General features: G+C 42.9%; 2 protein-coding genes across 2 annotated transcripts; both read left to right on the top strand.

Annotated features, from left to right (window-relative positions):
- Positions 1 to 222: 222 nt before the first annotated feature.
- On the top strand, positions 223 to 6,500 carry krt18a.1 (keratin 18a, tandem duplicate 1). Its single transcript, XM_069661013.1, has 7 exons — positions 223 to 736; positions 2,896 to 2,978; positions 3,376 to 3,532; positions 4,658 to 4,822; positions 4,917 to 5,042; positions 5,241 to 5,461; positions 5,919 to 6,500. The coding sequence occupies exons 1-7, from the start codon at positions 308 to 310 to the stop codon at positions 6,028 to 6,030; spliced, it is 1,293 nt and encodes a 430-aa protein (XP_069517114.1). The 5' UTR covers positions 223 to 307; the 3' UTR covers positions 6,031 to 6,500.
- Positions 6,501 to 8,684: 2,184 nt separating this feature from the next.
- Positions 8,685 to 11,659, top strand: LOC138589567 (keratin, type I cytoskeletal 18-like). Its single transcript, XM_069659920.1, has 7 exons — positions 8,685 to 9,071; positions 9,647 to 9,729; positions 9,812 to 9,968; positions 10,122 to 10,286; positions 10,369 to 10,494; positions 10,945 to 11,162; positions 11,513 to 11,659. Exons 1-7 carry the CDS (start codon positions 8,685 to 8,687, stop codon positions 11,640 to 11,642), a joined length of 1,266 nt encoding a protein of 421 aa, XP_069516021.1. The 3' UTR covers positions 11,643 to 11,659.
- Positions 11,660 to 12,102: the final 443 nt, after the last annotated feature.

Genomic DNA, 12,102 nt, shown 5'->3' with positions numbered 1-12,102 from the left:
TTCTTCAAATCTCCAACTTTATTGAATTCCTGTGCGTCTCAGAATTTACCAACTTAGGAAGGTTTGAAGGACAAAGGCATGCTGTCGAGTCCTGCGGTTTAGAGCCTGTGGAAAAGAGGGAGGTGACTCAGGCTGAGGGGGAGTGGCCTGAGGGGCGGACCTGAGGGCCCACAAGGTTTAAATAGTTTTAGAGCTTCCCCTCTCCTCCTGCCTTGTGCCTGTGAGCTCCCACTCCTGCCTGCCCAGCCTGGTCTCTCTGTCTCTAACTCACAGTCTCTCTCACTGAGTCGCACTCTCTAAAGGCAAAATGAACACAACATACTCTATGCAATCCTCCACTAGAAGCAGGGCTCCTGTTATATCAGTGAGCCGTGCCTCTGCTCCTGTCTTCAGGGCCGCCACCATCCATGGAGGTGGCAGTCGGTCCAGGATCAGCATCTCCTCCAGCAGCAGAATGGGAGCCGGGATGGGAGCCGGGATGGGAATGGGATCTGGAGCAGGAGGTTTCTCCAGCAGCGTCCAGGTGAGCGGGAAAAGTGCCGACATCATGGGCAACGAGAAGTTCGCCATGCAGAACCTGAACGACCGGCTGGCAAGCTACCTGGAGACGGTGAGGAACCTGGAGCAGGCCAACCACAAGCTGGAGATTAAGATCAGGGAGGCCATGGAGAAGAGCGGACCCGACTTCAGAGACTACAGCAAGTACCAGGCCATCCTGGACGACCTGAGGAAGAAGGTGAGGAGGGGGCTGGGGGAGGATTTGTTGAGTGTCGAGGAAAGGCAGATGAGGGAGGAGGGAATTTGTGAATTGAAAGATGAAACTAGGGGTCAGCTATGAGATGATTAATGCTCTGAGAAGATGTAATGTAAGTGTGACTGAGCAGGACACGGGTAACAAAACATCTGGAAGGCATCTACACTGCATATATATTCTGGCCCCCCTGACCTAAGTGTAACCCCATCAGTTGTAGGGTTTACTGCTTGAGTGTAGTTTCCCAGATTCAGTGTGTTCCCGCTGGTCCTCGGCACAGTGCCCGCTGCTCCTACACGGGCCGGGGGCCGAGGGCTGGACCGGAAACAGTATGTTGGAGGAATGTTGGAGCGTCAGGGGTCTGACATACAGGAAGGCAGAGAGAATTAAAAAAAACAGGGGCTTTACAGACTGTAAGGGGTCAACCAACAGGCCCATACATCAACACTTTAACTACCTGTTTCCTGTATGTTTAGTGGAACACAAACAGTGTGTTGTTTGTTGGACAATGGGACTGAACATGCAGTGCAGTCAGTACGGCTGTGTAAACATATAAGAGGATGATGTTGGAAAGAACAGAGACTGAATGTGAGTTGGAGTGTCTCTTTGTTCTATTGGTTCAAAGGGAACACATTTAATTCAACACTTCCTGATTGGCCTCTTTCAAATACATCCTGCAAGGTTAAAGAGTACCAAAGATTGTACAAGTGAAAGTCAGACATTACGCCACCAGGACAATTTGTAAATCATTTATTCCAGGCTTTCCCCCTCTGACCAAACAAACAAAGAGAACAGGACTGTGTAACTCACATACATTTACCTTTACAGCAAACAGAGCATGTGTTTTTCTAACCTTTCCTCGCGTGAACAGCGGAGATAACAGCATCATCAGCTCAAAATGAAATGATTACACAAACAGAAGAAAAAGGAGGTTACCAAAATATAAAATATAAAAACAGAAACTAAAATGAGATTTTGTTTATTCTACAAACAGACGGCCTCATCTCAGTTTATCCACACAGCCCGGGGTCAAACAGCCTCATTATTCTTTAACTGTGATGCAAAAGTCACTCAAATGGGGCCCTCCGCCTCAGCCAGCCCCCGTCTGAGAAAACACAGACTTTCATGACATTGAAACAGCCTTTACCAGTCAACCAGTCATGCAAACACTTACCTGCACGCACACTCACATGACCACGCACACACACACAGCCACCAGCTTCCTCATGCAAATCACCTGCCTCTGTCCTGCTGACAGGATAGATCCTGTTCCTCAGCAGCGACAGGACAGTTGGTGTCTGGCAGCCCATGATTGGCTCACGGACATTGTCACCTGGATACACACACCCCCACCCCCCAACCCCCCCATCCATCCCAACCCTTATCTACTGGACGGTGACTACTAAAGCAAACACTGCAACCATCTGGTTTTTGAAGAGGCCCGCCACAAAGACACTTTGTCTCGTACAACAAACATTTTACTATTTAGCACCCACTTTATGCACATATATTAGAACACTTTACAGAGTTAGTACTTTAAAAAAACACAACACTTCATCCAAGTCGGAAGTCACAGTATTTTAATAGTTTGAAATATGCAATCCTATTTTTCCAAGAGTTAGATGAGAAAATTGATACCACTCTCACGTCTGTGCTCCAAACACAAAGCTACAGCCTGCAGCGAGTTAGCTTACAGCTACCTAGCTCGGTCTTGAAGTAACAAAATGGGCCAAAATTTTGACTTCCAAAGCAACAAAATGAATCTTGCTTTCTTAATTTGTACAATTACTAAATGGGGTTTTTTGTTATCTTGACTTGGAGCATTAACTTCTTACGGTTTCTTGTTACTGTGAGGTTACAGTTGCTAGTTAGCTGACTTTGTCACCTTTGGACCAAGGCAAATTAGCCGTTTAGGCTAGGCTAAGCAAACCAGCTCTTTGCTGTGGTAAGCTAACGGTATGAGAGATAACAGGTAACAGTTTGCAAAAAAATGTTGAATGCATTACTTGAAAGTTGTACGACTTGGTGTAATCAGAAATATTAAAGAACTCAGTCAGTTCCAAAGTGTTGACCCAACTGTTTTGTCTGCGTTGGCGCCTGTCCTCAGTATACAATCTAAATTTGTCCTCTGTCTTTTGTTCCAGGTGTTTGATTCCACCACTGACAATGCCCGCCTGGTTCTCAACATCGACAACGCTCGCCTGGCAGCCGATGATTTCAGAGTGAAGTAAGTCCCACCCACTGTACCACTGAGACTGTAAACCAGCTGCTTGTGACGCCCTGTTTTACTGCTGAATGGATGAAAACATTGTGTCATCGTCTAAATAGACAGCTGTTTGTCTTGTAGTCGTTAATCACCACCTTTGCATCAAAGCTGGCGGAGACGTTCAGTTGTGTCATAAATTAAATGTCAAAGCAAACACAGCTTGCAGAGTATGCTGACCATGTATGAGCAAGGAAGCACGGAAAGATACCATAAAAACTAACGTATAGGTTCATTCAGTAACGTCTGTGTTGACTTATTCAGTTTGTTCAAGTTTCACTGAGTACAGTGTGACCAATCTCTGTGAAGCTGAGCAGCTGTACCAGGCTTTGAAGTTTCCCTCCTTCCCTGTGCTGTTTAGATATGAGTCCGAGCTCGCCATCCGTCAGTCTGTGGAGGCCGACATCGTCGGTCTGAGGAAGCTCATCGACGACACCAACATGAGCCGCATGAACCTGGAGAGCGAGATCGAATCCCTGAAGGAGGAGCTCATCCACCTCAAGAAGAACCACGAAAATGTGAGTGAGGCGACATTCAAGAGACCGATATGCACCAAATTATCAAGAAAAAATCCCCAAAATGTCACAAACGTACTTGGCAATAAATCCGATTCTGGTTATAAAACATAAGATTTACAACCTTTTCTTTATAGTCCTAAATATTCATGACAAAATAATTAAAAACAATGCTTAAAGTTAAAAAAACAGGTCTTGAAGTATTTATTAAAAGGTTCAGAAACCAGCAAATCTGCTCGTCTAGACTTGGGTGGGTGTGTTTATCCAGATTTGACTGACAACAAACAACCAAAGTTCTGTCATCAAAGTTCGATCAAATGTTCCCAAACACCAAGTGCTGCACGTTGACATCATGTTTTTCCAGCTGAGCACAGCTCACTCTTAACCAGTAAAAAAATATCTCAAATTTAACAACCAATGCTGCCTCAACATCAGCAGGAAAAAGGATGATGTCTCGGACTGCATCACTTTTCCCTTAAGCTTTTTATTTTCTTAAAGTCAAACATTGGTCAAAGGTTGCATTCATACTGCTTTAGTGTGGACCTTTTTTAGCACTGCTTTAAACATTTCCTCTGGACTTTATAACAGCAAACATCCCCACTTTCACAAGACCTAATTAAAAAGAGACTTTAACTTGAACTCAAGAATCGCCTTAAACGTGACCACTATGTGTCCTAAGTCCTGAACATAAGCTTGAGAAAGCTTCAGTTTAAAGAGGGAGCTTTATAGATGAGTGTTGAAATATCTGAATGTCAGCCTTGTGGGGAGCCTCATCATAAAAATGTTTTCCATCCATATTTGGCGACAGCGAAAACACCAAAGAATTCAAATTACTATAATTTAAGCGCATAAGCCAAAACACTGCAGGAGGAATTAAGTGTTTTGGACCCCAGATGCAGCTTTAGGCACCCCCCTGTATATTTACCTGACCATAATGTGTTTATGGTTGGAAGAGGCTTGGGGTCATGGCTGGTTCACGCCCCATTAAAAAAGATTTAAGCAATGCTCTATCCACATGATTGAAGGGTTTCCAATGGACATTATTTCATTGAAGTGCAGCAAAATTTACACTTCAGTCGCATGAGAAAATAAAATGTAAGATTTCTGAATCCTCTCTTTTTCTTTTAGGAAGTTATGGAGCTTCGTAACCAGATCGCCCAGTCAGGAGTCCACGTGGATGTTGACGCTCCCAAAGGACAGGACCTCGCTCAAATCATGGCAGAAATTAGGGCCAAATATGAGAAGATGGCACAGAAAAACCAGGAAGAACTCAAAGCATGGCATGAATCCCAGGTAAAGCATCAACAGTAAACTGTCATCTGCAAACGGGGAAGCTTCTCTCAAGCAAAAGTCTAAATTATTCACTAAATCTCAATCATTGTTTCAGATAACAGAAGTGCAGACCCAGGTATCCCAGAACACAGAGGCCCTGAAGGGTGCCCAGACAGAGGTGAACGACCTGCGCCGACAGATACAGACCCTGGAGATCGAGCTGGAGTCACAGAAGAGCCTGGTGAGAGGCGCTCAGTCAGCACACACTTCATTTACCTCAACACATGCTGATCTTAGCTCCCTGCAATGTCTAACTCAGCACTCTCTCTTCAGGTCCCTCGCGTTGACTTTGTTGACACAAGCTTTACACTCTGGTGACCCCTCGCTATGGAGCTATCATCAGTTATATTTTAACCCCTTCATTTCTTTCCTGTTGCAGAAAATATCTCTGGAAGGCACACTGAGGGACACAGAGATGCGGTACCATATGGAGATTGAGTCTCTCAACACCATCCTTCTGGGCCTGGAGGCGGAGCTCACACAGCTGCGTAACAACATCCAGCTGCAGACGCAGGAGTACGAGGCCCTGCTCAACACAAAGATGAAGCTGGAGGCCGAGATCGCTACATACAGACGGCTGCTGGATGGGGAAGACTTCACGTATGTAGATTAATGAACTCCATAATCTCCATAGACTGATAATAAACAAAAGTGGCAGAACCCAATCCCAGAACTCACTGACTATTGTCTGATGACAGTTTCACATTTTATTCATCTCTATAAGCAGACATCTGGGTAACAGTCCAATTATAGAGGCTCTTTCTGAGCTCCAACCCCATTTTCAAGTCTTAAGTTGCTTCTAGGACTGTAACGGATGACCAGGGAATCGTAGAGTAAGTCTGAGCCTGGATATACGATATCAAATACTTAGATATCCACTGGCAACATCTTAGACCCCAAATTATTGGTGATATGCCTCAGGGACTAATGGCATCAGTGGACAGCCAATGGGTTCCAAGATGGACGATTCCATCATTTTAATCAACCCGCTGTCTGACCTCGTTTCCAATAATGGAAACTACCTGAGAATTAATTTCTTCTTGATCTTTCCGTTCAGGCTCCAAGACGCTCTGGACCAGAAGTCAGTGAAGACTAAAGTGATGACCGTCACACAGACCCTGGTGGACGGCAAGGTGGTGTCCTCCAGCACAGAAACCAAGAACCTTTGAGAACCAGAAGCAACCGTCTGATACTCCCAACAATAACTACAACTGCATCGAAACACTAACAAAAACCAGCCAAAATTGATCATTTCTCCCCTACTCTCTTCTTAGTCATGCAACACTAACAGAATAAGTCTCTCAGCCAGCTGTAATTAGTTTGACTTCCTGGGTAAACAGCTCCTACACAGGCTGATAAAACTGGATCAGAGGAAACTAAATCATCTTTTATTTATTTCATCACAAGTTATTTATGTTTGTGTGTTCAACTTCGGATGTTTACGAAAGTTCAAGATTGAGGAGCTTTTTCAGAGGCCAACTAATTAAAGACATTTGATCTGTCAAAGTAATGAAAGAGTACAATTAAAATGCAAAACATGTTTTATATTTCATCGTCATTGGTTTTCTCTTTGTCCAGTTGAGTCCGTCTGTTGTGCTGTGATGTTCAGACATTTCAATAAAATCCATTCAAGAAACTTGCCTTGTTGTGACCAGCGTTTTGTCTGAAACTAAAAGTCACTTTTGTGAAATACAAGAGATAAAAATAAGACCTCTTACAGTTTTCCAGACGTTGATTGCAGGTGATTTTGTTTTATTGTTACAGTTGTACGAGAGCTTTGTCACGTATGGTTTTGAGGCTGGATTCAAGGAGAGTCAGGAGGCCTAGGTCAGTAGACATGGTTGACACAACAGTGGCTAAAGGACACACGCCAGCCTGAGTAGTGATTTCCAGGTTATTAAAAGCATTTTAAAATCAATTGTGCAATCTATTGAGAACCAGGATAGATTGGCCAACTTGGTTGTATTTGTACATCTGACAGCTGCATATTGGACCAGCTGGAGCCAAGACTCAAAGGGACATTTAATCAAGAGCACATGAGGAGGACAGGACAGAAGGAGACAAACAAGAATTACTTTTTACAGATCTTAAAGGATAATACAGATTTGATTTGGCGATATTTTTAAGTTGGAACAAAAACAGGATCAAACCACTTTCATTGTGCATAACTGAAAGTCTCTCTGTTGGTTAAAGGCTTGCACAACTTCTGCAGCACCAATACGCTGATGTATTTTGACAGAAATGCGCTACAGGGATTATAATGAAGAGCTCTGTTTTGTCAGAGTTAAGTTGTTCCCTGGAATTGGCTAGGAGATAAGGGAAGTAACAATAAAATAAAACCCAGGGAAAAAGAAGGAAGGAATGTAATATAAGCAAATTTAAGGAATTTATTTACAAACAGGCAAAAATAAGTCAAGTACAACTGTAAACAAGCTTCTATCTCTGGCAAACCCAGAAAAGTGCAACTGTGTATCGTCTGCATAACATCGATGAAAAACAATCCAGTTAAGCCATTAAATAGTGACAGAGGAGTTTGTATCCACTCCTAATAGCAATATATGAATTCCTGGGCAGAAAGACTAAACAGAAAACTATAATCAGGCAGGAACAAATAACCCTGTGACTAAATATGGACTAAATAAGGCAAACTGCTATCTTTACTATCAGTGAAGGTCGTTACTGCTGCCAGCATTAACACCCTGACGCTACTGATTAATGAGGCCGCTCCTTTGGCAGAGTAGGTGTGGTAGTGCATCAGCCAACTACATGAAAGTCCACATTCTTCATAGTTTATCTTTTAACCTACTCAGAGCAAATAAACTGCTAACCTCGCCATGGTAGAGATAAAAGATAGAACAATAGTTCTAGAGTTGTAAAAGCCTTCGTCATAGTAATTCAAACCTCTGTGCAGTATTTTGGCATCTGAAAGGCCTTATTTATCACCATTACATCTATTGTGTTTTACTGCCCTGTGGGTACCTGAAGCAACAAACCCTTTCCTAGGTAAATCTTTGCAGTTCAAAGATAAGGCTGCTGTAATTTACACGTTTCCTATTGTCAACAAATGCCATAAAAAATAAAATAAAACCAGTCCTTCACTTCATACTTTATGACTTCCCAAAACTGTCTGTGGTTCTCAGCCCTAAGCCAGTTTGTGCCGAGGTATTGTAAAGCGTTGGTTACCGACTGTGGGTGCAAATATTTTTTAGAACAGGTGAAAACATTTTATGATAAAGTGGACTCTGTAGAACTAAGTAAATTCCTTAACCATGAGTAAATAGGGAATTAGTCGGGGACTATTTTTAGCTGTGGACTACAAGTTGCTGCAATATTACTAATTGTACAAAAAGTACAAGACACTACATTGGCCTTAATGTCCAGTGAAATAAATAACACATCACCAATTGCTAAAGAGTGGCTCATTGATGTGTTTTAAACCTCATACTACCAATATATTTAACTTAAAAGGACTACGACCAGAATGACGGGTGATCCCGAACATGGCCAGCCGGATCCTCAGAGTTACCGTTGATTTGACTGTCACCATAGATACAGCTCATTTACTACACACTATCAATATGAAAAGATCTGCATACCGTGCCACCCTTCAAAAGATTGTTTCACTGAGAGTTTTATGGGGACAAAGTCCAAGCGAGAGGACTAAAGGTAAAAATGTAATAGATAGGAAAGGAGTGGCAGGAAGTCTTTCAGAGTGGTATATAAGACCCCTGGACTTTCCTCGGTCCTCCACTCTCAGCTGCCAAACTGCTGTGCAAGAACACACTGCCTCTTCCTCTGATTGATCACACCAGATCTTTAAGCAATGGAGTCCCACCTCTATAAACGCCAGAGTTCGTTTGTCATGAGCAGACCTGTGGGCTATGCCGTCAGCGTCAGCGGAGGTGCAGGTGGCCATGGGACCAGGATCTCAACCGCCAACTATGGTGCACGGGTTGGCAGCGGCTTTGGTGGTGGGTATGACTACCAATCCGTCTCCTCCAGTTCTGGAGCCATGGCCATTGCGAACGAGAAGGCTACAATGCAGCACCTGAACGACCGCTTGGCTAACTATCTCGAGACGGTGAAGAAACTGGAGATGGCCAACAGGGAGTTGGAGATTAGGATCAGAGAGGCCATCGAGAAGAGGGGCCCATTGGAGGGAAGGGACTACGGCAAGTACCATGACATCATCGCAGATCTGAGGGCCAAGGTGAGTCAATCATTAAAAAGCTCAATCGTTATGATAATGAATTTGTCTTGTTTACCGTAGTCACTTTATGGAACAAAGCAAGGGCAAAAAGATCAAAAACTACAACATGATGGAAAAACATCAAGTGCACAAAAAGCAGTCACAAATCTGGGTCTCCTTTGGGGCATTTGATTTTAAAAGATATTGTCGTGTTGTAGTTTTTGAAAGATCTCTTTATGCATAACTCTGTCTTGATCAAGTCCACTTCCCTAAACTTGTAGATGTCAAATCATGTTGGGGCAAAAGTCATTCCAGGCTGAACCACTTTTTTATTGTCTTACTCCACCTCCTGAACTGTGAACTGTTCATTTGTCTCTCTCATGGACACATTTATCACCTGCAGACTCTTATCTTTATCTCCATGTTGAGCCATGGGAGATAGTGTCAAAGAGATAACCAGCTTTGTTCGTTTATGACTCACAATGTGTTATCAAGGGTGTGTGCTTTCACCTGCACAATTTGGCAAATTAAAACTCAGTCCATCAAAGTGAGTATTGGTAAATTTAAAGATATAAAAATGACTTATTTTCTTACAGATTCAGGACATGATTAAAGGCAACGCATATCTTGCTATCTCTCTGGACAATGCCACCCTGGCTTCAGACGATTTCAGAAACAAGTGAGTGTTCAGCTTTATGCACAAAAAAAAACAGACTCTGCATTGAGCATGAGCATATCTGAGATGCTTGGTGTTTCCTTAGGATGGAGTACGAGATGAGCATGCGTCAGACAGTTGAGGCTGATGTTATCAGACTGAGGAAGCTTCTGGATGACACCAACGTCATTTGCCTGCACCTTGAGGGCGACATCGAGTCCCTGAAGGAAGAGTTGATCACCCTGAAGAAGAACCATGCGGTGGTAAGGAGACAACTAAACAATCGGATAGTGATACAAAAAACACCTTTTTTATTTCTGTTAATGCCAGGCAGTTTGTTTGTTCCTTCAACGCTTTGCACAGGATAACCGCACCACTAACAGGAAGTCAATCCCTCACTATTTCCCCCTCAACAGGATATTGCTGATTTGCGTGCCCATATCTCCCAAGGTAGTGTGCATGTGGATGTTGACGCTCGTAAAGGACCAGACCTTGCCAAGATCATGGAGGAGATGAGGGAGAAGTATGAGAAGATAGCACTGAAGAACCAGGAGGAACTTAAAACATGGCATACGGCTCAGGTAATCTGTCAATGCATCAAGCCCATTTCGGGTGAGCTGTATTTCCTATGTATGTCTAATATGTAATTGTTCTTGTCTCCAGATCACAGAGGTGCAGGTGCAAGTGTCTGAGAGCAGCACAGCTCTGAAGGAAGCCACAACCACGATGAGCGAAACCAGGAGGAGGTATCAGGGCCTGGAAATTGAACTGCAGTCTCAACTTAGTCTGGTAAGAATATCTGTGTCGTCTGGGAGCCAATTATGCATGCTTATTTTTCAACAATGTCTTGCTTCTGAACTGCAGATTATACAATTATACCAGACAGAGACACTGTGGGAATTCTTTGTTGTTTTAAGTAACAGGAACATGTTTAGGAAATTAGTGCATTCTTGGGTACTTGAAGAAGATTAGATTAGGTGATACTCTCATTTCTATCTATAAAATATGAAGCTACCACTAGCACACAGCTAGCTAAATGAATGTGCAAAATATTGTTTGTTTAAGCCACACAAAAACCGAAGTGTAAGAACAGGCGCTGTTAGACCAGTTTGTTTGCTGCTAGCCATAGCTTCACATTTTTTCGTACAAACATTGGAATAAATCTTCTTATCCAAATCGTGTTCCCTTTCTCATAAATCCATTACTAAATCAAGATTTATCTTCTTCACTCCTCGGCAGAAAGCAGCTCTGGAGGCCACCCTGCGTGACATCGAGGAGCGTTTCAACATGGAGTTAGAGAAGTACAACGCAATCATGATAAGGCTGCAGGACGAGCTTACTAAGATCCGCGCTGACATCCACCAGAACACAAGAGATTATGAACTCCTGCTCAACATCAAGGTGAAGCTGGAGGCCGAAATCGCCGAGTACAGGAGGCTGCTGGACGGTGACTTTAAGTGAGTATGAAAACATTTTGGTGAAACTGCTTGTAAATACAGTTTATACACACACCACCCACCTTGTAACGCTCTGTATTGTGAGCTGACCGGTATTAGGGTTTTGTTCATTTCAGGGAAGCAAATCTGATGCAAATTAGCTTCATGCAAACATGAGCCAACATTGATAAGGAAATTAAAGTAGTACATCTGCATCAGCACAATGCTCCTTTTATCTTCTTTAACTGCTGACTTTCAGCACGTGAACACCTGGTAACAAGTCTGTGTGTTTAAACGAGAACTTCGTTGAGTTTTTACTCTCAGCGCAGGAGAACCTGTTCTGACCCTGCTCTTCTCTCTTCTTTTTCCAGACTGGAGGATGCAGTCGACTCACTGAAGACGGTCCAGACCAAAGTGGTGACAGTCACCCAGACTCTGGTGGACGGCAAAGTGGTGTCAGAGAGCAAGGACGTCCAGTCCCATGAAAACATTGCTGAATAAAAACGGAAAGAAAAAGCCCTTTGTAACAAGATCAAATAAACTGAACAAAGTGTATCCTCCTGCCTCCGACCATTTTTTCACCAGGGAGCAAAACATCATCAGAGTCCAAGTTATGCATTTGTTGCCTAAAGGAAATATATTATTTAATACATGTAATAAATTACTACCTTTAAAGAATGATTCAACATTTGTGCAAATATACTTATTCTCGTCCTAGTGGAGAGTTAGATCAGATTGACAGCACTCTCATGTCTGTAGGTTAAATATTAAGCTACAGCCAGAACGTAGCTTAGCTTAGGAATAAAGCTCTTTTATTTCTGATTTCATTACACAGGGTTACACATTAAAATAAAGTTAAAGAACCACCATTATTTATTTAATTTCGACATTTATGAGGAGGATAAGACCTTTAACATGAACTACCTTGTTTGTAAGGAGGTCTTTATCATAAAAACACAAC

Source organism: Semicossyphus pulcher, unplaced genomic scaffold (assembly GCF_022749685.1).
Source record: "Semicossyphus pulcher isolate SPU_LCO1_2020_fin unplaced genomic scaffold, fSemPul1.0.p SCAF_13, whole genome shotgun sequence".
Taxonomy (NCBI): domain Eukaryota; kingdom Metazoa; phylum Chordata; class Actinopteri; order Labriformes; family Labridae; genus Semicossyphus; species Semicossyphus pulcher.
Note: the sequence above shows the minus strand (reverse complement) of the source record. Positions and strands in the feature narration are given on the sequence as shown.